A 24,371-nucleotide genomic window follows, 5' to 3' on the forward strand; every position below is an offset into this window, starting at 1 on the left:
TGGAGGAAACGGGCTGGTTGTGGAGACAATGGAACAAAGCAGACCCTCGAGGTCTCCAGACCCCAGCAGTCCGTCTCTGGTTCTGCCACAGAACAAGCTTGTGTGAGCAAGCTGCCTCTTCCTGAGACACAAAAATGGTGTCAGAATAAAGTGCTGGAATACCAGCATGAGTTTGTAAAGCATACTCTATTCTGCGCTGTTCTAGCTCAAAAGTAGCTCTGCTTTTACTTAAGTGTCTCAGAGGTGTCGTTCGCTTAGAATGTTTTGGCTCATGCAAGGCCAACGGGTATGAGTTTCCTCATCAAATTCCTGCCTCCACTGGGAGACAGAGTGAGGTGTAATTGCTGTTGGTCACTGCTCGTTGAATCTTTTCCTAAGCTTGGCACTGGCTCTTTGTATTTCTCTCGTTGGTACACGGTGTTTTTTCCTGTCACTTAACAAGTCTTTGCCTTAGATCAGACAACTCTTTTTTCTCCTCTCACATTTGCATGCATTCAGGTGATGACATATGTGTGAGGATTTGGTTGCCTTTGTGTAGTAGGAAGTCAGGCGTCCTCACTTGCACCAGTACGAAGTATTTTCTGCAGCGGGGAGACTGGGAACTAATCTCTCCCTGGGTATTTATTAACTCTAAAAATCTGCTGGCTAACCAGGTATTCATACTTGCTTTAAATGTTCTAAACTAAGAGATTTCTTTACTTCTGTCAACCGTATGCTATCTCAATGGAACTCTTTTTTTTCCCCTGTTCTTCCTTAAAGCTGACAAATTGCCGATTTCACCCTTTTATCCTTGTCTGCCTTTAAATATGGGAAACGTTTTTCACTGTTGGTAGCCCTAAGTGTAAAACAAACAGGGCTCAGGCATTTTTACCATCATCCTGTGAATTATAGGTCTCCGTTCTGCCTGAAAGCAGCCTTGCTGTCTGAGGCATTCAGCACGGATCCCTACAGCTTGCAGTCGATTGATATTCCTATAAACTTGCAAGTCACCTTTCATCACCTTTGGAGGCTTTGCCCCCTAGCATGCGAGTCCTTGGAAGGTCGAAGGGCCTTCATGACCCCCATTGTTAGGGGAACCTTTGGTAATCTAACCTGCCTTTTTTCTGTACTTGCAGCCATTGCTCTTAAACGTCTTCTGCTTGATCCACTCAGGCGCTAATAGCCGTGTCTCCTTTCCTTAGGTCAAGGGCAGCTTTTACATTCCACCCAAAAGGCACCACGGTTTGAGATGAGGAATTCAGAAGAGCAAGCAGCTACGACAGTTTTACAGCGCCTGCTGCAGGAGCAGCTCAGATACGGAAACCCAAATGACAACCGTAACCTCCTCGCCTTACACCAGCAAGCCACGGGAAATGCCCCCCCTTTCAACAGCACCGGGAACCCAGCGCCGCAGAACGAAGGGCTGAGCTCCCAGGACCACCAGCTCGTGACTCATGCTGCCCGTCAGGAGCCCCAGGGCCAGGAGATCCAGGTGGACAACAGCATCATGGAGAAGCAGCTCTCCCCGCGGCTCCAGAACAGCGAAGACCTCCCGACCTACGAGGAAGCCAAAGTCCAGTCGCAGTATTTCAGGGGCCAGCCGCACGCCAGCGTCGGGGCAGCGTTTTACGTAACGGGGGTAACCAACCAAAAGATGAGGACTGAAGGGCGGCCCACAGTTCAGCGGGTGAGCCCGGGGAAGGTCCACCAGGACGAAGGACTTAAGGACCTCAAGCAAGGCCACGTCCGCTCCTTGAGCGAGAGGCTGATGCAGCTGTCCTTGGCCACCAGCGGCGTCAAGGCGCACGCGCCGGTCACAAGCGCGCCGCTCTCCCCCCTCTCCCCGCTTTCCCCTCAGCAGTCGAGCGACCCTTACAAAAATTCTGGCTCCAACGAGTTCTACAAGAACTCGGTGCAGCCCCCTTCCCAGCCCAGCATGAAAGGGATGGAGCAGCGGGGTCCTCCTCCAGAGTATCCTTACAAAAACGTCTCCACCCCATCCATGAACTGCAAACCTCAGGACTCGGGGCATTTCTATAGCGATCATCGCGTGAGCCAGCAGGGAAGATCCGATGGGCCTATGATGAGGTATCAGCATCCCCCCGAGTATGGGTCAGTCAGGTAAGCACGATCCTAAAATGACAGCCCGGTAAGGAAAGAACCTACAGAACAGTCCGCTCCCGAGGCAGGTTATCTTTCAGCACAAATCCCATCTCCGTTGCGTGAGACACACTGTGTTCAGCTGCAGACCGTGTCTGGAAGGGCTGTGAGCTGGTTCATTAGCTTACCTAGAGAGGCCTGACACATCTCCGAGAAGAGAAAAACGCACACAAAACCAAAACACAAAGCATGCCAGTTCGCTGTTCTGGCACAAGGAAGTTTAGTGCAGCTCCAGAGCCTTGCAGAAGGTTTGTAAAGGAAAAAAAAAAAGAAGCTGAAGTTGCAGTGCAATTCATTTTAGAAACCTGCAGTTTCTTTTTGCAATACTTGGGCTTTAATAACCTTTTTTAGGTTTAAGCTGCACCTGAATGCCGTGTGGGAAAGGAGAAAGTGAGCGAAGGCAATAATGGAGAGGGGAATAAAAATCACCTGAGCTTCCTTTAGGGTTTTCCAGGGTTTTCGGTGGACCAAAGCGTGGGAGCGGAGAGTGCTGTGTGCTTTGTGCCTCATCCCAGGCTTGCTGGCTTAGCTTTTGTTAATTTTCCTTGCATCACTTGAAATCCCAGCCTGTTCTGGTTTCCTCCAGATTAGAAGCTAGATTTGGCTAGAGCCGACGTCCACGTGGGTGAAGATAAAGTTTTATCCAGGTGGGCTGAAAATCTTGGCTCTACCTGCCTTGTTTCCTTATCTCAGCCCTGTCCTAGACCCAGGGGGGGGAGGGCTTTGGTGTGATGATTTTGGCCTGGCTTTGGAGCTGAAAGGGAACCAGGGAGCAACAGGAGGGCAGTGCTGCGTAAGTAAATGGTGAGGTCTCTGCGTCTGTCTTTGCACGTACTGCGCTGTGTTTTGAGGGGAGCGGGAGGAAGAATCCAGCCTGTAGTTGGGAACGGAGTCGGAGCTGTGGGGAATTTGAGTCTGCTCAGAGCCTTCGTAGTCCTAAGGGGAGCTATTTTCAGAGTTTGTCCACCATTGTTTGTGATCTGAAATGACTTCAGCAGCATACAAGCCTGATGAAAAGGCCCTTTGATCTGGCTAAATAAATAATAAAGAGGCCAGGAAGAGGGGAAGTAAAGGGTTTGTGGGGGGGTGGCAATGATTGTCGAGGCTCGTTGCAAATCTTTTTGAAGATTCAAAGGCCTCAAATCTTCTGCATGCAGGAAAGGAAACAGATCCTTAATGGTGCTGCTGCATCAGAAATACCCAGGGCATTAAATATAGCGAGGCTGAGACACAGCCTGCTTGCTGGGTAAGGGAGAGGTATTTGAAAACATGCCAGCAGCCAGCTCCTCTAGACAGGGTGATTTTTGTCTGTATGGGATGGATCCTGGCTGCCTCGAAAGAAAAGCGGGGGGAGGAGGAGAGAGGTTCAGCTGGCAAGGTTTCCAGTAGGGGAAGCAACCGAAATTCGTCTTCAAAGCACTGGGAATCTAATGAGGTTACTTTTTAACCTAAATAGCTGCACTGAGAAGAGGTTTCCTTTGCAAGCAAATGCTGAAGCAGTGGAACAATTGCAAGGCTAATCCATAAATTACAGAGCAGCGGAGCAAGGGAAAGCAGCGAGTCCTCTATTCCCCTCCCTCTCCCACAGGCTTGGAGAGGAGCTGTCATTTGGACAAGAAACCTTCTGTGTCACTAAAGGTGCAGCTGGGTAATGGGGCAGGAGTTTAAAGCCATGCAGCTTCCAGGAGGGCCGTGCAAGCGAGCTTCTTTGCAGCCTCTGAGGGGTGATGAAGCATTTTCAGGCCCTCCGAGCTGCCCTGCGCTGCGGCCCTGCGTTTATCAGGATTAATTTGGCTTGGGAAACGTGTGCGCATTTTTCCAAGCGTGTGTCAAGGAAACAAAGCCCCTTCTTTCTGCTGGGGAAGCCCCACCCTTTTCTGCGGGTTTTTCCCCTCATTGTTCGGGGGAATTTGAGGGTGACCTAAGGATGCGGTTAAATAAAAACTCGTTGAGCAAGATAAACATTGGGGAATTCACAGCATTCTCATGCTTCACCCTCCCCGGTCTGGGAAAGGAATGGGCCGTGTGGTAAGTCTAAACCAGTCGGCAAACATTTTGCCTCACCTGCTCCTGGGCGGTGTAAGTTTGGGAACACATACATGTTCCTAACCAGGTTGGTTTAGTGTAAATACCAGGCAAGCCGGAGGCGTCTGCGCTCTTGTTTGGAAATGTTACAGTTCAGAAGAGGGCTGGCCGCGTGCGACGCTCCAGAACCCCTGCTCTCTTCTTAAAATCTGCCCCGCAGCACCGGCAGTGGAAGCAAACCTTCAGGTGGAAGAGGAGGAGCTGGGGAGAAGGGGCTGCCACGGCGCAGAGGGAGCTGCCGGTGTCCGATCCCAGCACCATGCTCAGAGCCCAAATCACCGAGGCCTGCAGAATGTGCCCTTTAATTAGCGAATCACCCCCGAGCCTCCGGGCTCCCGCTGGCTGGGTTTGCTCGCGGAGCTGCCCTTACACCATATCCCCGCCTGAAAAGCTAACGTGCCCCTTGGAGCTGCAGAGCCACAAATCCACGTTTGTGCTTGGCCCCGGTGCTGCGTTTCTGCGATGCGTGCCAGGGGCTGTAAGGGAAGCGGAGATTCTTTTGTGATAGTCTTCAGAATGAAGTGGCCCTTGAAGTTGTGTTTTCAAACTTAAACATTTTGAGGAATTATTGCAGGGTCGTGTTGTTTTTTTTTTTTTCTGCATTTGAGGTTTCTAAGTCTTTACAACGCTGAGGCAAATTGAAAGGTATTGAGTAACTTCCATCTTCCACGTGTTTTAAGAGTCTGTCTGCGTTCTTGCGTGAAGTGGTTAGTTGGAAATAATTGTAATTCCTGCTGCAGGGTTACCTGAGGACTGATCCTCACAGGGAGGAAAGCTCCTATAACCATTCTGTCAACACTTCTGGTAGGTGACCTCAACATACCTTCACATTTTGGAGCTTTAAAAACCTCAAATAGTACGGTTGGGTTCCTCTACCTTTCTAAAACCTCTGGGTCCCAGACTGGGTTACCAGAGAAACTCCACGATTCTCCCGTTAATCTGAGGGATCTCGGAGCCAGCTAATGTGAGCCCACAAAGTACCTGAAGGTGTTTTGGGAGACAAGACTGAAAGCTGTGCGGGCTCTGAAAAGTTCTTCGAGCATGCACGTGGAAGTCTGCATACAGGACCTTACAAGGTTTAGATGGCACTCTGAGGTTACTAGGAAATACACAGATCCTATTTTTATTATATTTCTATTATTTTACTTTCTGTTATATTTATTTTCTAGCAAAACACCATCCCCAGTTGGATGATCTTGTGTCGCGGGGAATGCAAAAGCATTGGTGACGCGTGGGAAGCCGCGGCGCAGCAGAGCGAGAGGCTCCCAGCCGCGTGTTGTAGCCTGAACCCCCCAGAACTGTGTATTTTCAAGACGTGCCAGGCTTTGGGTGTGCACGTCGCAATGCTGGGAATCTTGGAAATGTATCTTGGTTAGAAATACTCAGCCATGATTTCCTAGAGAGCTTCTTTACTCTAAGTCTTAAAAAAATGGGAATATCAGGCATCTGTTGCTTTTCGTTGCCCGTTTTTGCATTCTTTTTGCTGGGGCTCGAGTGCTGGGGAAACAGCAAGGTTCTGCCCGTGGTGTCCGATAATAACGGGATGCCTTTAGTCAAGCAGCTCGAGCTGTTAGCATTGGCACCCACGTGGGCCTTGTGAGGCTTGCAATATTAGCACACGGTGATCAGTGGAGCTGGTTCTCTCTGAATCACTGCTTCAGGTTGTTTTCAGACTCGGAGGGGGTATTCTGCGAGCCCAGGATCAGGAAGGTTTGGGGTGATGTTTTTTTCAGCTAGAAGGCAGACTGGCAGCGTAACTATTTTGGTCCAACCTCTGTAGGTCATCGGAAATGAATTGTCACAGCAGAGTTGTTCCTTAATTGATTACAGCATCCAGCAGAGGAGCGTGACAGCCTGTAAAGAAAAAGCTTGAGGAGCTGGGGGGGGTTCTGAGGATGCAGAGTTTCAACTTTGCGTGTACCCTGGGTGAGCTGAGAAAGTTCATCTCAGGTAGTTTCCATCCCATATGATGCTGAGCGTGTCCTGTGGTGCTTTTGCCTTCTCTGTGAGAACTGGCAAATAAAAGTAAGGAGCTAAGTGCAGCGGTAAGCGGAGCTGACCTCCCAGGGAAGGGTGAACCAAGCTGCTATGCGGAACGTTCCTGAGGAAATGACTTGCACGTCTCTCTTCTGCGTGACCCTCAGGATCCCCACGCTGCATGAAGTCGTTCCTGTGGCAATGCAGCTCCTGCAATGCTGCTGCTGACAGGGACCGTAGTAATTAGCTGGTTGTCCCCTAAGTGAGCAAGGCTAGATGAGTTTCCCCATTAAGGAACCCGAGCGTCAGCTGGGAGGTTTCCGTGCACCTTCTCTGCTGGGACGATGAGACATGGGGTGCGCAGCGCTGAAATGGTGAGCCCCGCGCTGGCCCGGGAACCTCCAGCCTCCTGCGGGCGCTGGCAGCCAGATGTGAGCAGTGCAGGCGTTTCCTCTTTGGACGGCTCCGAAGAGTTGATGCGTTCGTTCTGCACAGCACAGGAAGGACGATGCCGACTGTTTGCACATCGGCCCAGGAGCCCTTTGTGTAACCCTTCAGCTCCCAGTTTGGCTCCACGCTCGCTGTTACCGATCTGACGTGCTGCTAACCCTCCTGGTGTGGTGGCAGAGCTGTGCCGGGGGCTCTTTTGTACATCCAGCACCCCCAGATTGCAGCAGAGCGATCCCGTAGGGTCCCTCCTGGGAATGCAGACAACCGCGGGGCTGTTGGAGGTTGAATGTCTTTGGAGGAGGAACCAAAGCCGGCCTCCTGAGGTCACCCAGGCATGATAAATCCACGCAGTCTCCTAAGAAAAGCCTGCTCCTTGGCTAACACAGCGGAGTTTAAGCTGGGGATCTCCAGAGCCTGGGAAACGTGAGCCAGGGTAGCTTGGGGTTGGTTCTGGGAGTGGATGCAAGTGCGTCGCAGGTGGCTCGGTCCGGGTTTGATATCCTGCAGAGGTTATTGTTAGCAGTAAACACCTCTACTGCACAGGGCTATGGGAGGTTCTGAATCAGGAGGCTGCTCCTGACTCTTGGGCTGGCTTTCACGTCCTGCAACTCGCTCGTTGGACCAGGCTGCAGCCTGTTGGTTAGTAGTTAGGAGAACTTGGACCAGTGGTGCTGGCGTAGTAACAGAGAGCTTAGCCAATGCCTTTAACTTCGTATCCTCATTGCATCCTATTGGATTTGAAAACGTTTTTTAAACAGATGTTAAAAAAATGAACACGAGTTTTTTGTGTAGGAATACCTGTGGCTAGGAGCTACACCTATCATCTCCTGCCGTGTTGGTTGGGTGACACATCGCCTTCTGCATGACGTTGACAGAGCCTCTTCTCTCTGTTTTCCAGGCAGAACCCAGACGTGCAGCTGCAGCTACAACAGCGACCACCTCACCACCACAGTCCGACGTCGTCCTTGACCTCCTTGGGATCTTTGACCCTGCTCCAGTCTCCACCGCCATCCAGGCTGTCCCCTTCCCAGCACCAGCAGCCCCTGACTCCAAGCCAGGGAGATCCTGGCCTCCTGCCACGGACCCAGCAGCCCTTCTTGTCAAACCAAGTGCATCAGGGAGATCTGTACCGACTATGCCAGCCTTTTCTGGGCCCGCAGCAGCAAGGCGATTCCTATTCCGTAATGTCCAGGGCTCAGCAGATACCTTCCCCGTACCAGCAGATGCAAGTAGATCCTTTTTCCATAGTTTCCCGGGCCCAGCAAATGGTGGAAATCCTGTCAGAAGAGAACAGGTCTCTGCGCCAGGAGCTAGATGGGTGTTACGAGAAGGTGGCCCGGCTGCAGAAGGTGGGTATTCTCCAGTTTCAGGCCCTCTCCTGTGTCTGCTGTCATCCATAATTGAGTGATCTCATCTGCAGTTGTTACATTGCTTGCTTAAGGGTTTGATTTATCTACTTTTAGAGTCTTTTTTTATGTAGATTGATTAGTTGTATCCTGTCCCTTTGGGGGCAGCAGCTTAACTTCATCAGAAGATAGAATCCAATCCTTCAGTTTAATTCTAGCAGCTAATTGACCATGCTTGAGAGCATCCTCATCAGCTGTCTCAAAGAGGCTGGCTGTTTGGCTTGCTTGATTAAAGCCAGTGTTCCTGTTCCCAGGATAGCAGCAGGGCTCCTTTTCCCATCAGTCTGAAAGAGTTCAGAGACCGTGGGCAGGGCTCGTCTGAAGCAGCATGAGGACGTGGTCACTCCAGTAGGCAGCAGGGGGCATGGCTGCCAAACTGGCTGGCAGGACAGCATGCAAGGAAGTACTGCTGCTATGGCTGCGTTAGAGACGTTTGGACTGCAGGACTGAAACTAACAATTTTGTCGCCGAAGTCACGTAGAAAGACCTCCCTTGATACCACACAACCTCCATGAAGACTTACTGTCCTGTTTTGGATCAAGCTGCTTGCCGCCTTTGGCTTTATAAAAGGAAAAAAAAAACCCAACGAGTGATGATAAAGCCCTTCTCCCACGCATTTAAAAAAATAAAAATCCAGTGAGAGCCATCAGGAACAGGACGTGTGCAGATATTTTCACTACAGCCTCATAGAAATAACTTCTTGATGACCAGGGGCTTGCAGTTGGGCAGCAGGTCAGCCTCACTTTGCCGTGCAGCTGTGAAAAGGCTCACGTGGCTCGCAGTTCAGGGCTTCGTGGGCCTTCAGTGCTCTCTGCACTGAGCAGTCTCCCGGGACAGAACAATGTGGGGCTGATTAAAACGCTGGAGTTCAGATGACCAGTGTGGCTTCCCACGCTGATTTATTTCCTACGTTACCTCTTTCCAGGGACACATGTTCATTGTGTTGTATTTTTTTTGGAAGGTTCCTGGCCAGGAAATGCTTTAGAGAAATGTTTGACAGCTTCCTGATAATGAAAGAAGGATAAAAATGAGCTCCCCTCCGTCCCCCAGTTGATCATTTACCGATGGGGTTTGCCATTACGTGCATCCATGCTTCCGCAGCGGTGCAGAACCGTGCCTGGCAAGGAGAGTCAGAAGTGAATCTCCTCCTGCTCCGGGTGATCAGCTGCTTGCCTAAGCTCAAACCAAGAAGCTTTACGCTGAAGGCTAGCAGGAAGGAGAAAAACTCTTTTACAACAAATGTTTCCCCCGCTGAAGTAGATTGAATATTTAAAACCACAGCCAAATGGTGGGAGTGCAAGCGAAGAACGCCAGGAGGTTTTGGTGTGGATTTTGGACCATAGCAATTACAGATCTGCAGGGTTCAGCAGCAGTGCAGGGGCTGACACCTGCATTTTTTAGCATGGTTTTGTTCACCTTTCTTATTCAATTTTACTGACCCAACTCGGTATCGCATTAGCTGCTTATCTCAGTGTTTTTTGCCCAACTTGACCATAGCAGCGCCCAGTTTAGTAAGGAACAGATGGCATTTGCTTCCTTCACTTCGCTCTGTCTGTGCTCTGATCGTATTGGAGGAATCGTGCTGGCGTCTGGCAGGAGAGCCCAGATCTTCGTTTCAGCCGTTGCTATTCCTAACGTAAATGATCCCTCAGAAAATGAGATTCTGTCGTTTGATTTGATATATAGGTGTAGGTGGATTGTATCTCAACAAAGAAAACAAGAGAAGGTAATCTCCTTGCTGAGGCTAAGTGCGAAGAATTGTTAGTGATAAAATAGTAAGTGCTTGTTTTCCCTTTCACCGCAGCTGGAAACAGAAATTCAGCAAGTTTCAGAGGCATACAAAAACCTGGAGAAGTCATCCTCGAAGCGGGATGCCCTGGAAAAGGCCATGAGAAACAAGCTGGAAGGAGAAATTCGTAGGCTTCATGATTTCAACAGGGATCTGAGAGGTGAATGAAACAAAACTTTTCTTCAATGTGATCTTTTTACTGCTGTGCTTACTCACCAGTCCAGCGTGGTGCTGCAGGAGTGTTTGCTGAGACAGTTGGGCTACGTTCCGTGCAGTCAGGTATATTCGGTAGTCTGGGATTTTAAGTGCTTGCTGGGAGCGTGGAAAAGACGTTTAGAAGCGTGCTGTTGTCTCTCATTCCCAGCCTGTTTCTCATTGAGGAGAAACATGTGATAAGCCAAATACCATAAACCAGATGCAAGCCTGGAATTTCCCCGTCTTATATCCTAGGCGCAATTTGTACAATTTGTTCAGTTTGTCCACATGGAGAGACCTTTTGCTGACTGCCTGATCCCACACCAGGCACGTTCACTTTATTTCCTGTCCAGTGACCCCTCTGCACTGCCATACAAACTGCAGGCTGTCTGCTCTTCCTGAAGGTCTTGTCATTCCTTATCAACGCAGGCATCTGGTTTTCTGGATCCCCCTTTCTCTTGCAGAGTGAGATGTTGTTAGCGTCTGCTTCTTGCTAAGGGGCTGGGGGAGTACGATGGCCAGCGAGGCAGAGCGGTGTCGAATAGTGTTTGACCTTAACGTGGGTCAAAGTTCAAGCGTTAGTTTGAAAGGCAAAAACCATCTGCAATGCTAGATGTGTAGAAGTGAATAATCCATCTTTTAAATTGTAAGTTTAATTTTTTATGAGAGCAGTCTGATTGTCCTGCGAGTCATCTGCTTTCTCTGCCCTGAGTCTCGTGCTGTGTTCCCAGAAGCTGTTTTGCATCCAAGCAGTAAGGCCGGGCAGTGCCCAGTGCTATCGAGAAGGACGGCGCACAAAGGCCTGCATTAAGTAATCTTATTCATAACAAAACCCAGCATAAACATTTCATTTTTATTTTTATAGACTGATATAAATTTCTAGTAGCCTGCAGCAGCAGAACATTTAAGCTATCCCTGGAATTGTATGTTTTTCCCTGAAGTCAGGTCATTAGACAACAGTGATTCAATCTTCGAGCTATTAAGATTTAGTGGAGGATTATAAGGGAATCTTTTAATTGCGTGGTGAGATTTATTTGGGTGGGAAAAATAAGTTCATGTGGAGAGGTTTCTGAAACCATTCTTAATGAAACTTGTGCTACGAAGACTGAAATGTATCTGCTTTTATACTGAAGTCTATGAGGAGTCTTAACGTTTACAAAAATGGAAAAAAATAAACTTATAAATTATGCTACAGTCGTTTAAAGTAATTTCTTTGGAACTCCGATCTGTTTTGTCTCCTTGGAATATTTTCTCAAGGACATAATTAGAAATGTTTCAGAAGTGAGGGACGGCTGCTCGTAGGCTTTTGACTGGGCTGTGTAGAAGCTTGCATGTCCTGTGCGATGCGAGTTTAATGCTTGAAAGTTTTTGATTCTTCAGCGTTTCTTTTCTTGAACAATTCTGCAGAACGTATGGAGACAGCCAACAAGCAGCTTGCGGAGAAGGAATTTGAGGGTTCTGAAGACAATCGCAAAACCATCTCTCAACTCTTTGCACAAAGTGAGTTACGCAGTCGTTACGGGTCAGGAGAAGCTCTCCGGTCATCCTGGAGAGGAGAAAAATGAGCAGGGTGGTGTAGTTCAGATCCGTCAGTTTTCTACTGGGACAGAAATCGGGGCAGTGGCAGTCCAAACCTGGCAGTGGAGGAAGGAGGACACATCCAATAATGCTTTTGGTATGCGTGTATGGTCCATCTGACAGCGTTTGCTAGGGATTTTGGAGCAAACAGAGCGTGCGGTTGCATTATAAAATTAGTGTTTGCTCCATCATGTGTAGGATAATTTGAGCAACCGTTTTGCTCCCTGAGAGCTTTGGAATTAAACCTTTCTAGGCTGGCAAGAGTCCTGGCATGAGTTAGGGCCGGTGGGACTGGAACGCTGTAGGTCTCGTATCTCTTTCCTCTTTAATTTGCTGCTGCGCTATCCAGTTCAGCACAAATAAGGGGGATTAATCCTGCCTGCAGTATGCTGTTCTGCGTAAGGTCATGAATTTTGTCTGCAGCCGTGGATTTATCACAGGGCAAACCGAAATGACAGATGTGAAATGCTGCTTCTCCTTTGTACTAAAATGTCTTGAGGCTGACGGCAGCGAGCCAACTTTGCTCTCATCCCATAGCGTGCTCCGCCCTTCTGACAATGCTCGCTTTTCGCCAGTTGTTATATAAAAAGGTAATGCAATAAAATTGCAAAAGAGAGATTTTTCTGTGATGTAACACGTACTGCCGCTGCTCTGACAAATGCCGGTATCCTTCTCGTGCGTTGCCTTCAGCTTATTCCTCGTGGCTCACACTGCACGCAGATGGCTGCCGGGGTGAGAAGTCAGCTCTCCTGGTGGCAGCGGGCAGTCTGTGAGTTTAGTCTGGCTCCTGGGATCCGTCGGTCTGCCCAGGGAGGCGGGGAGGCCAAAGCTCAGCAGCTTTAGGTGCCAGTCCTACTTTTGGATGAACGGGGAAACCTCAGAGCTGCCTTTTGGCAGTCCCAGCATTTCTAGGGGTGCTGCAGGCGCTTGTCGGTGGAGCGGTACTCGTTTGGGGAAGGGTCTGGAGCAGAACCTCCAAAAGCCTTGCTGCAAGCAGTGGCAGGTTAACAAACAGCCTGCTGCTGCTGATTGATACCTTCTGGCTTGCTGCCACCCTGCATCAGCTCTGCCCATCTTCTTCTGCAATGCATTGTAACGCGCTGACGCTGTCAGCAGCTCGTTTCCTGGGTGGAGGAGAAATGCTGGGACAGGAGAGATGGAGAAAAGAGCAGCTGGTGGTGCCTCGAGCCTTTATCCCCGTGTCTTCTGTCAAAGGCTAGCTCGTGGCAGTAGGGGTTTGCCCTGCAGAGCTCAGAGGTGCTGTTGGTGGACAGGTTTCTTCTGCAGCCTGTCTGTGGGCTGCACTGATTCCCTAGCAGAAGGGAGTCTTTAGCTGCTCCACGTTGCTAAAGCTTTGCTCTTGGCTCTCTGCTGGCAGAAGAAAGGGAATGATTGTGGTCCTGTAAATATTGCTATGCACATGCTTGCACAAACGGGCCTGTGTACTCCATGTGCAGTCTGTCCTAACACCCAGGATCTAGTTCCTGTTTTTCAAGCCTTCCACTCCTTGTCCTCATTCCTTTGTCGGGGGATATTAGTTTCTGGAATGCAGTTTCTCTGGTGTCATCAGTGCTGGGTGTAGATCACTTGAGGGAGTGTTCTGTGGTTATGTGTATCCAGCGAGTGTGTTAATGTTATCACTGCAGCTGGTTGGCTCGGGCTGGGAATGACAACATAGGCAGAGGACACCAGCTCTGTGTTGTGGCTTTGCTTTACACCCTTCTGTGATAATTTCTCCAGTCCCCAGTTACTTTATCCTGTTTACTTTTTTTTTACGAAGGCAGTTAACCTGTTCCTTGAACACAGAGCATAGCCGCTCCCACTAGGTCCAACTCTTCCTGGAGAGCAGGAGGAAAGGACCAGAAGTTGTGCTTGGAGAGACTTTAAAGCACTGGGCATGAGCTCTGCACTGGGCAAAAAGCTTTCCTGAACTGCAGGTTTGCTTTGAGCAGTTGCAGAACAGATACAGGTGCCCAGGTCCTGGCCCAGAGGGTCGTTTTTAAGGGCAGCAGAGGAAGAACAAGGAATTTTATTTCTCTATCCTTTGGTGAAACTGCCAGCCAAGTGGGACAAATGGGTGTAACTTTGAGAAGGAGTGCGGCTGCCCCAGGCAGAACAGCCTTCCTGTTTGGAGGGTCAGCGTGAAGAAAAGGAGCACAAGTTTTTCAGGCACAAAAGCTTGCTACCTCCCTTCCCCAGCCTGGGACATTAAAATCACCCGGTTTGTTTTCCAGTGCTGAAAGCTCAGAGGTGAAGAGGTGCCAAGCTTCGCTAACCATCTGTATCATCAGAGCAAATTACCTAACTGTACGGAGTGATGCACCTTCTATTCCTCCGCGCTTAGCACTGTGGCACATTGTTACTTGGAGGTGCCGTGCTTGTTTTTCAGGGTTACGAATCCTTCTCTTCCTTGAAAGCCACGTGCTTTTTTCCCCATAACTACAGATTTGCATTCTCTGTCCTGTGAGAAGTCCCAGCACGAGGTGCCCCATCTTTCCTCCACCTCTGGAGGGACAGACTCCTAAAAGCTGGGTGGAGAAGAGTGCTGTCTGCTGCTAACTCTCATTTTGTTTTAATAGACAAGGAAACGCAGCGGGAAAAGGAGAAACTGGAAATAGAACTGGCTGCTGCCCGCTCCACCAATGAAGACCAGCGGAGACACATTGAGATCCGAGACCAGGCCTTGAACAACGCTCAGGCCAAGGTGGTGAAACTGGAGGAGGAGGTAAGGCAGCTGGGAGGGAGAAACTGGGGTAGTTGCATTCCAGTGAAAGTGACTGTGGGAATAAGTTGGTCTTGTGCAAATTACGAGGAAATCTGCTTGCTTCAAAGCTGTTTATATCAGCTTAGCTTTGTGTTGGTTAGCTAAGCCACGGAGCGGTGCACAGATAAGCCACAAATCTGTATTTCCTCGCAAGTGCTTTCGTCTAGGCCGCCATGTTTCATTTTCTTTTTGTTTTAACTGATAAAAGTGGGCTGGGACTGCAATCCCAGCCCTGGCAATTTCCTGAACTTGGCAGAAATTCAGATGAGAATGGACTTTTTAACTAACAGCAAATTAATGCAGCTTGTCCCCTTGCCAGGTGTTCCACTCACACCAGGTTATCGTGGTACACAGTGCAGATCACTGCATGTGCCCGGCCTTCTTAATAAGCTGGGCACGACAATAACCTTGCTTGTTTTCTTTCCCTTTCCTCCCAGGAGAGGATAACGAATTTGAGCTGCTTAGCTGGGCAGCTTTCACAGCAGTTTCTTTTGTAGCCTTGTCCCTGCCATTCGCACATGGCTCTCACCTTGCTGCCCTTCTGCGTCATAGTGGCCCTCCTCTTTCCTCCCGCCTACTCCTTTCCTCTCCAAGGCTCCATTTCCCACCCCAGACCCTGCTTCCTTTACTCCTACTCTTCCTCCATAGAGAGCCCCTGGAGGAAATCTCGTGGCCAAGCAGACTTCCTCCAGGACAGGTTTGTTCTCTCCTTCAGTTCTGCCATCTTCCTGCCTCCTGCTGCTCATCATCCCCCTCCGCTGAAGCACTGTGCCTACACCCACCTGCATCTTGCATTCTGGAGACATTCTTTAAACCTTCCCTTTGTCATAAATCCTCCCTTTGTCAGCTTCTACTCCTCTTTCTGCTTAGGATCCCAGTGTGCCAGCAGAGGAGGGATGGTCAAATACGAAGTGAGCATCCTCCTGTCTTACCTTGCCTGCCTTCTTTCTCCCCCAGGTACAGATGCAGCTGCCTTCTTAATTTTCGTCTGCTCTTCTCTAAGCTTTTACTTGCTTCAGTAGCTCTTCTGTGCTTTCTCCTGGACTGCCCCTTGGTCACTGCAACCACTGGTGAGGCCACTTGGAGCATCCACTGGCCGCGGTTTGTCACTGGGGAGCCAGCTTCCCTGCAACACAAATTATAACAATGAAGAGAGACGAGTGGATGCAAAGGAATGCTCCAGTGTCACTGTCCCCATTCAGCCCCGCACGCAGCTGACAAGTCCGTTGATTTCACGAGGACTGCAGCGTTTCCTGGCAGGGCTGACTTGCACCTTGGCTGCTTTGGGGGACAGGGAGCATTAGGTACAGGGGAGCTTAAACAGAACCACGGTCAGATCTCCTGTCCGGCTCTCTCTCAAGCTATTCTGTCATTTGATTCTGCAATGTATGGCAGCTCCTTGCCTCTCATTCAGATTTTTCAGTGCCTTAATGATTCTAAAAGTCTCGCGTGTGACCAGCTTTAAGTACACAGGACATCCTGGTGGCTTCCCTGGGGTCATTCACGTGCTTGGAGCTGGCTTTGTAAAGATGCTGCGGTCAGCCGGGGCCAGCACGCACAGCACTTGGCTAGGTCAAGCTTCTGTGCAAAGTTGAAGCCTTCAGAGGCAACAATAATTGTGTTTTCTTTTCAAAAGACCTCTCATTTTACTAGAAGAATTGCTTTTGGTGCTGTTGCAAAGTATTTCTGCTTAGGTAGAATAGGAAAATGGGTAAGAAAATGTGGCCAGATTTGCATGACCCAAACTCACGTATGCCGATAGCGAGTGCAATGCCCTGCTCTGGGTTGCACGAAGGTTTCTGGTCATTTGCATCCAACCTTTGCTCGAATCCCAGGGCGTGCAGGAAGTGCCACCCTTCCTGTTTTAGATAAATATGGAAGCGTCTCAGCGAGGGAGCAGGAATTAACTCTGCCTTTTCCTAGAGGTGATGGGGAACAAGGGGAAAAAAAAGGGGTGAAGAGTCACTTTCGCATGTTTCCCAAATCACCTTTTAATGAAATGCTTAGGATTAGGAAGCATTTGTTGCCTCATTAGCGTTAAGTTGTGGGAACTTCAGAAATCCCCAAGCTGTTTGGTAACTTTCCGAAGGAGCCTAGCGAGCTGCTCCGTGCTCAGGGCGCTGTTCAGAAGCGAGGCTAAATGTCAGCCTGAGTTTCTGACATTCGGTGACCAAGATATACGAACAATTTGTCAATTACTTCTTTTATTCCTGGCAGCCTCATCTGGGTTGCTAGTCCCTGTAATTGTCAGGAATTTCCAAACTAGTCCTGCAGAAGAGGGTGGAGTTTCTTACGTTAAGGTTTGGCAGCCACTCTGGCTCAAGGCCTGAGGGGGGTGTGCATATTTCAGTTGTTGCATCCTGTAATGTGAGTTTTCAGCCTTTTTTTTTTCCCCTTCCGTTTTGACTTCCTATTGAGCAGAGCTACCCTGCCTCGCATTCACCAGATCCTTTATAAAAAGATTTTATTTCTGTTTTAATGAGACCCGTAAGCCATATGTCACCATGGCTGGATTTACATGGTGCATTGGAACTGGAACGTACGCGTTCTTCTTAAAATCCTTGGCCCGAATTGCCGGTTTGGGCAAAACCACCCGTCTGTAAAATGTAGGTACTTGTCTCCTCTGGAGCTTGGGGAATTCTATACGTACTGGATTTTAGCATCCGAATTAGAGGGAAGGAAGAGATAAAGGCGTGCTAAATGTGATAGAGAAAGGAATGATGTTAGGCACCTCTGCTTTTGGAAGTGAAAGCAAAGAATATTTCCCCTGCTCTGTCAGAAGTGGTGAAATGACTCCTTGGGTTTAGAACAAGCTGCCATTAAAATTAGGTAGTGTGGAGTTTATTTTTGCAAAGTGCTAAAAAGAGTGAGTGACGGTGGGTATTTAAAACAAACTGAGTATGCTCGCAAAGAGGCTTGCAGTGTATGTGTATGTTATATGTGGAATATTTAAACTTTACTACTTCTCTGCTAGACATGAAGATACCCCGTAATTAACCCCTGTTTTCGTGTCTCTATTTTCCTTCTTCCCTTTAATAGATGTTGCACAGGAATGCTTAAGGCAGCAGCTTATTAAAATCATTTCTAGTGAAGTATATTTATTTTTTTAAAACCCAAACTAGACTATTTTCATGACGTGCAATACTTCTGAGATAAACTGTGTGTCCTTGAGGCAAAATGCACGTTGGCTTAAACCCATATATCTCAGAAATGGGCAATGATAATACCCGCAGCTGGAGCATGCAGAGTTGCTCACGTTGAAGCACGGATTGCCACGAGGGTCTCAGCTGCGGGCGTCCGAGTGGCAGCGGCGTGCAGCAGGTGTGCAGCTGGTGGACGGTCCCAGCAGGCCTGGATCCCTGAGTTTCAAGCATTCAGGTTACCGCACTTTAACCAACATCTGCTAGCAAACACCTTGAGAGCAAGCAGGACAGATGGTTAAACTTCACTTTGCTCTGGGCCAAAAGCAGGACTGCAGGGGGACACAGCAAGGTCTGCCCTGACCAGCCAGGTAAGGGCTGCCCTCTGTGAGTCCTTACGAGGCTCGTGATACGGCACCAGGGGGGCTCCATGCCACGTTGTTGGCCCAGCCACAACTACGAGACGGGAAGGCTACAAGTGCTACCACTTTTGAGCTCTTTGTAAACAGGACTTTTCAGAAATTCAATGAACTTGGTCATTTCTGCTTGCTCCGGTTAATTTGTACCGTGTGAGACCACGGTTCAAAAAAAATAGTAGTATTTTTTTGGTAGTGGTTTAACTTGTACTCCCTTGTTCACTGCTCTACAAAGCCACCGTTTTAACAAGTGCCTGAAGGAGACAGCTTTGAAAAATAGCGACTACCATTAAGCAGATATAATTATCTACTCTTTGCCATCCTCGTGTGCACACCTTGCAATAGAAAGGAAAACCTGACAGCCTGTCTGGTGGGTGTGAATTAGGGGCTGGGGGAAGGGAAGGAGTTTGAGTGAAATCTCTTTTCTACCAGCGGCTTGTATGCCGGGGCTATAAGATCTTCCAGCCACCAGAGTTCAACACAAACCAGATACCAGAGCTAAGATATTATATTCATTTCCCACTCAGCTGTTGTGGGGAGAAATTGTGCGCTATTTCTGATAACACTGGGGGTTCTGTCTGGGGGGAAATGTAGAAAAATCTGTTTCCAAATGGCTTCTATTGTACCTCACATACTGTATCCGAGATGAGTTCAGAACAGAGCTCTGGCTTGTGGGGAAGAGACCCAAAGGAGAGGTTGTGTGCTTGAAGGCTTGTCTGTTTTTTTCCAATCACTTCTGGGTCTATAAAAAGATACTCCTAGTCTCCACCAGCTTCCCCTCTTGTGTGCTTAGGCTCCGAGCTACATGACTGCTCCTTTCAGGGCAGGGCTGTTCATGGATGGGCAGGGTGGACAGGAGACAAAACTCCCCCTCCTGCCTGTGCGCGGGTCCCTTAATGACCTGTGCTCTCGTAATGGCGCAGAACTGGCATTTTATTGCTTTGTCTCTACCTCGTATCCTGCCTGTTAGTGCTTTTCCAGAGGTGGCTTTGAGGGTTTTAACTTATTTGAAGGCAGACAAACGGGGAGACGACATTGTGATGTTCCCATGCAGCAAGCACTGCTCCCTAGCAGGAGGGTAGCGTTACCAAATTGCTTCAGCATGCGGTCTTGCTGAGGCCAGTGGCGCCTTCTTGGGCCTGAATTCAAACAAACTGAGGGTTCAAAGGCATCCTAGAGGAATACATCCCCACTGCAAGAGGCAGAGGTGGTTTAAACGTGCTTGCCGTCCTCTTTCTCTGCTACATTTCTGCCATAGCAGGCACATTCTTGTGGGGAAGCACATTTTCAGCTGCATATGAATGGATTCAGCTTTAGGAGAAGCCCAGAATGTAATGAAAACACCCTGAATATATTAAACAAAGGACTTTGAAGCCATCAGGAATAGTGGGTGGGAGACAGGCAGATGCTGAGTGTTACCAATTTGCTGAAATAGGAGCTGTCCAAGATGAAGGGGGTAATCGCTGGCTTTGTCAAAATGCCTGGGAGGGTTTCTGAATCATTGCTAGCTAGGCAGGAAGTCCTCTCTTCTTCCCCAGAAAAGCTCTTTGCTGAGTAACCCATCTGGAAGCGATGAATCTCCACGAGAGAAAAGCCTTTCTTCCCCCTCACCTGCTATGCCAGGACCGCGTTTCTCCTGCAGAAGTAGCTCTGGTCCTGAGGATGTTACAGCCTCTGGTCTCCATGCACCGAGCAACTTCACATGGGAGGCTCCTCATCTCGGCCTGCCCCTGCTCCCTGCACCGTGTGCCTGAAACCTCCGTGCCTTCTTCTGAGCCTTTCGCCTGCAGGGGCTGAGATCCCTGGCAGAAATTGCATGGTTTGTCAAAGATGTGGCTGAGAAACCTAAACCAAATGAAGCGACACAATTCGTTTGGTTTCTAGAATATTAATCCCTTTTCTGCGGGGCAGCTAGGGTAATAATGAAGTGTCCCTGTCCTGAGAGGAATACTTTGTCCCTGGCTGTTATTTTTAGACCATGCAAAGCTCTCCGTAGCAGGGGAACCTTCAGGTTACCTGCTGCCAGGCATTACGTTGTCGTAGGGAATCTTACCAGAGTCCTCTCGCTGAAGAAAAGTTTCAGTTTTCTAGCTTTAGTGCGTGTGCTTGTTAAATCATTTTGTTCTTGTGTGTTAAGGTTAGTCCTTTTCCATCGCTGGAAGCCCTGCAGTTGGGGGATGTGGGTGTGCAGGCATTATCAGAGCGTAAATCTTTCTGTCTAACTTGGAAACAGCTCGCTCTTCGGGTCAGCTGGGCTCTGAGCAGGGAAGCCTCCGAATCCCAAGTGTACCTGCTTCGCCCAGCTGGCTCGCAACTGCAGAAAGCAATCCTGACACGGGAAGGAGGAAAGGAAGACTGAAATTCTTGCTCAGGAGGCCAGGGAATTTTTTTAGGGGTATTACGTGCAGCAATTTGTGCTTTTGTGTAGATTTCTACAGAGCCTGTGCTCGCCTTGTCTATTTTGCTCGGTTCGGTTGCAGACTTTCTGCAAACATCGTAGGGAACGCGGATGGGAGAGTGGCGGCTCTTTCTTACAAGGTTTAATTAGAAAACCTTGCTGATGAAGCCTGACCTCTGATACCTGGCTAGGACATTTTCTGATGCAGTCGGGGATGACCGGGGGAGGTTGTGTGTGTTTACTGAAGCTGTGCCATGTGCTGTGGGAAATGCCGAGGAGGAACGTAGCCGTGCTGAAGCGCTCTGCTGTGCTTCCAGGCCACGGCTAGCCGAGGTCGTACGGTCTTACAGAGGTGTTACAGTACAGATATGAATGTAAGTCAAAGTCTCTGTGTTTTCAGAGCACCCTTCAAGGCAAAATAGTTACGTTACGTGAGCGTGAGCCCAGTGAAATGCAGCACCATCAAAAGGAAAATTACGATCTTGTCAAATTGATGTAAACTCACAGATGGAAGGGTGTGACTGCATCCTCGGAAAGCTTCGGGAACGAGCTCTTATCTAGAGCACGTGTTCCCTGCAAGGCCTCTTGCAGAGGAAGGAGTTCCAGCATCCTTTGATGCCATCTCCCCCGTGGTAGATGTTGCTGCGGCCCTTGGCACGGAGCAGCCAGGTTTGGTTCTTTGCTGGGTGAGGGAGGGTGGGGAATCCATGGCAGCTGACCAAGAACAAGCCTCAGCATGCTGCTTTTTTTCCTTCCTCCCATCTCACTTAGGTCTGCAGCACACTGGCAACACTCAGGAAACTGCTTCCAATTCCTGTCTTAGGAAAACGTAATCATACTCTCAATTTATGGTAATGAAGTCCCTCTGCGCTTAGGAGAATTATTTCTGGGCCTCTTGGCATCCAGAGGTCAGAAAAAGTCAGAAATGTTACCTATATGTGTAATAATAATAAAATTAGCCTTCACGAGTACCTCTCCTGCAGAGAATCCTGGTTCACAGAAGGTAAACTGTTCCTCACAAGTCCTCACTGTGGCAGAGCTGGCAAGGAATGGCGCTGCCAGAAGAAGCAGTGGACTGAGTCGGCGCAGCAAGTGCATGAAATGAAACTATTTCCTATGCAAAGGATAATTACGGCAAGGCACCTAAGGAAAGCTGAGCTGTCTGGAGCACATACATGCCTTTAAAGCTCGCTGAACATCTGTGTGCTGCAAAATTGAAGATGATTTGAAGGATTTCTGAATTAATTCTGTTTAAACCCTAAGTTTTTTAACATCAATATTTTTTTTTACCGCTGCAGGAAAATGAAGTGTAGTTTGCGAAGAGGAAGAACAAAACTCCATGGGAAAAGCCACTGAGCAAGCCATGCCTGTGCTTTAGGTCTGGTGCATGCATTAGGCATGTGCAGGCAGTGCTGTGAAGTTGGGCAACAGCGCGTGTTGCAACGCTTCACCTGCAGGTTGGGCTGATGGGAGCGCTTTCAAAGTGAACGTTTCAGCGGAATTTCTCTGTCCTAATTCTCTTTCGGCTGGGCACTTGGTATTCTTTGAGCGCAGGCCAAAAAGTTAATCCACACATACACGTTCTCAGGTTTATTAATTATGAAACTAATAAAACGTTGTTGTCGGCTGCCTTTTGGAAGAAGAGCTTCACCTGCCTTAGAAAACTTCTCAGAGATTTCAGTACTTTGCAGCAGGTTAAGAGAAGCCAAAGGCCTGGCCTTCCTCCCTTAGTTCTGTATACAGAAGAGGGGGAGAGATCTGATTTTCGGGAGGTTATTTTTTTATATTCCTCAGCTTATTAGGTTGTTCCTGGTTCCCATGCAGGTCCTGTGCAGAACCAAGGTACTGGGCGCTCTCTGTCCAGGTTCTGCCGCTGACTCGTGGTTTATCGTGTCTGGCTAGGTGGGGCTGCTGTTAATCAAACTGTAAAACTGGGGTGTCAAAGGCACTTTTTTGGAGTCTGACAAAGCTGAAATCAGTGCTGTTGAGCACTATGACCTGGAATAAAAAGATCTATTAAATATAACTTTTTTTCCTGCAGAGTAGCAGCTGAATGTTGTTTTAAAATGTTCTTGTCCCTCCCATTCCAAACAAGTTTGAAATCTTGAGCAATCAAAGCATTAAAATACCTTTCTGCTGTACATGCACTGGTGGGAAGGCCTTTGGCTGGATTGCTCACTCGTTACTGTAACTTTTATTATAAAATACTTGTTTGGGGAAAATCCTCTAGGGCAGCGACATTCACGCTGGGAGGTTAGGTGCCTGCTGGCTTTATGAAGAGAAGAAAGGGATGCCACGGCTGGGATTAATAGCGTTTGGAGACTTCTCTCTGGGGCTCTCACACTGCAGTCTCTGGGTTGCCTCAAGGAACAGGAATATGAAAAGGGAAAAGTTTGAAGCATCACGGCGAGACCTTTTGGGAGGGACGGCGTGCTGTAAGGGTGGCTGGTTTCATTCAGACCCGCAGGCCTGCTCTCCTGACTCCCCCGTAACTACAAGCAGATTCCCAGGGAGCACTGGAAGAACAGGGCCACCAAGCAGTGGTACTTTCCCAGAACACTTTCCACTTCCGAGGAGGACTTCCTGAGCCCAAACAGCATCTTTTGTCTTCCATATCCCTCAATGGACTTTTCTTCCATGAAGCTCTGGAGTAGCTCTGAACTTGCATAAGGGAGCCTGTGTTCTGCACTGCGGTGCTTCCCTAGGCTTTGGCTCTGACTTGGGAAAAGTTACCTCCTTCCTGCTGTTCTGTATTTCAGAGTTTGCAGCAATCACAGCTAAAAGGGCAGCGCCCCGGATTTGCCGGACGAGGCCAGCTAGTTGTGATCGTTGCGGACAGTTCGTCTGTGAGCGTGCAGAGTTCTGTGCATTACAACAGGGTTGTGCTTTATTCTGATGTTTTTAATTTCATATTTTAGTTTGGTTTTGTTCTGCCTGAAGTGTGCTAAGATGGCTACTGGGCGGAGAGCTCAGGCTGCGTCTAGTATACACCTTGAGCCTGTTCGTTCTTTTGCAGTGGGACTGGAATGGGATCCTGCCAGCAGCTTTCAATATTGCACTGAAAAAAACCTGATCTTAGCTCATGGGCTGGATCTGATCCTTGTCGTTGCTACAGTTACCTCGATAACAGGCACCAAGTCACCTAAAAGCCCTCTGGTACCATTCCAACTTAGCCCATCTCAGTCATTTGCAACAAATACTTGCCTCGGTTTCCCCGTCGCTACCACGGGGATGCTGAGGCCAGCAAGAACAAACAAACCTGGCAGGAAGGTGGAGATGGGGAAGAGCCGTAACCTCCGGAGCGTCTGGAGCCCAGGCTGGAGGCTGAGGCACCCTGACAGCTCCAACTGGATGCTTTCCTCCTGGCTGCCGTTGCAGCGTTCTGCACCGCGTACGAAGCCAGAAGTTGGCTCCCTTCTTCCCCTTACTTAACTTCCATTTTCCCTTTTGTTTCAGCTCAAAAAAAAGCAGGTCTACGTTGAGAAGGTGGAGAAGATGCAGCAGGCCCTGGTTCAGCTGCAGGCAGCATGTGAGAAACGGGAGCAGCTGGAACACCGGCTGCGGACGCGGCTGGAGCGAGAGCTGGAATCTCTCCGCATGCAGCAGGTATCCTTTCTCCCTGCCTCGCCAGGCTCCTTTTAGGATTGTACGCTACGCCACGCGCGGAAGGAGGGCAGTGGTTTTTCTCCGTTGTGTAAGATGAGCACATTTTTCCTTTGTTAGCTCTTTTCATACTGGCCAGGTACAATGAGCACATTTGTCTTTGGGTAGTTGTTACCACGCTGGCCTCTCTGTTGGTTTTTACTTGATTTAATTATTCCATTCTAACCAGAAAACGTAGATGAGGTAGCAGTAGGGGATCCATCCCGTGACAATATTCAGACGTAGACATAGCTACATGGTGTTCTATCTTTAAGCAACCTGGTTATGTTTCCTTCTGTATTATTTTAAAAATATTGTTCACAATTGAAATTTTATGGGAAATTCATTAAAAGCTGGACGGAAAGAGAGGCCCTTCAAAAAACTTTTGTATG

General features: G+C 48.8%; 1 protein-coding gene across 5 annotated transcripts in view; it reads left to right on the forward strand.

The window, feature by feature from the left end:
- AMOT (angiomotin) overlaps positions 1-24,371 on the forward strand; it is a 60,282-nt gene that overhangs the window by 25,051 nt on the left and 10,860 nt on the right. For all 5 annotated transcript variants that reach the window (XM_035323792.1, XM_035323791.1, XM_035323795.1 and 2 more), the window contains exons 3-8: positions 1,182-2,100; positions 7,550-8,000; positions 9,862-10,006; positions 11,449-11,541; positions 14,199-14,344; positions 23,794-23,943. In XM_035323792.1, coding sequence (XP_035179683.1) covers positions 1,229-2,100; positions 7,550-8,000; positions 9,862-10,006; positions 11,449-11,541; positions 14,199-14,344; positions 23,794-23,943 — 1,857 coding nt within the window. In that variant the 5' untranslated portion in view covers positions 1,182-1,228. The remainder of the gene's footprint in view (positions 1-1,181; positions 2,101-7,549; positions 8,001-9,861; positions 10,007-11,448; positions 11,542-14,198; positions 14,345-23,793; positions 23,944-24,371) is intronic.

Source organism: Oxyura jamaicensis, chromosome 4 (genome assembly GCF_011077185.1).
Source record: "Oxyura jamaicensis isolate SHBP4307 breed ruddy duck chromosome 4, BPBGC_Ojam_1.0, whole genome shotgun sequence".
In the NCBI taxonomy this organism is placed as follows: domain Eukaryota; kingdom Metazoa; phylum Chordata; class Aves; order Anseriformes; family Anatidae; genus Oxyura; species Oxyura jamaicensis.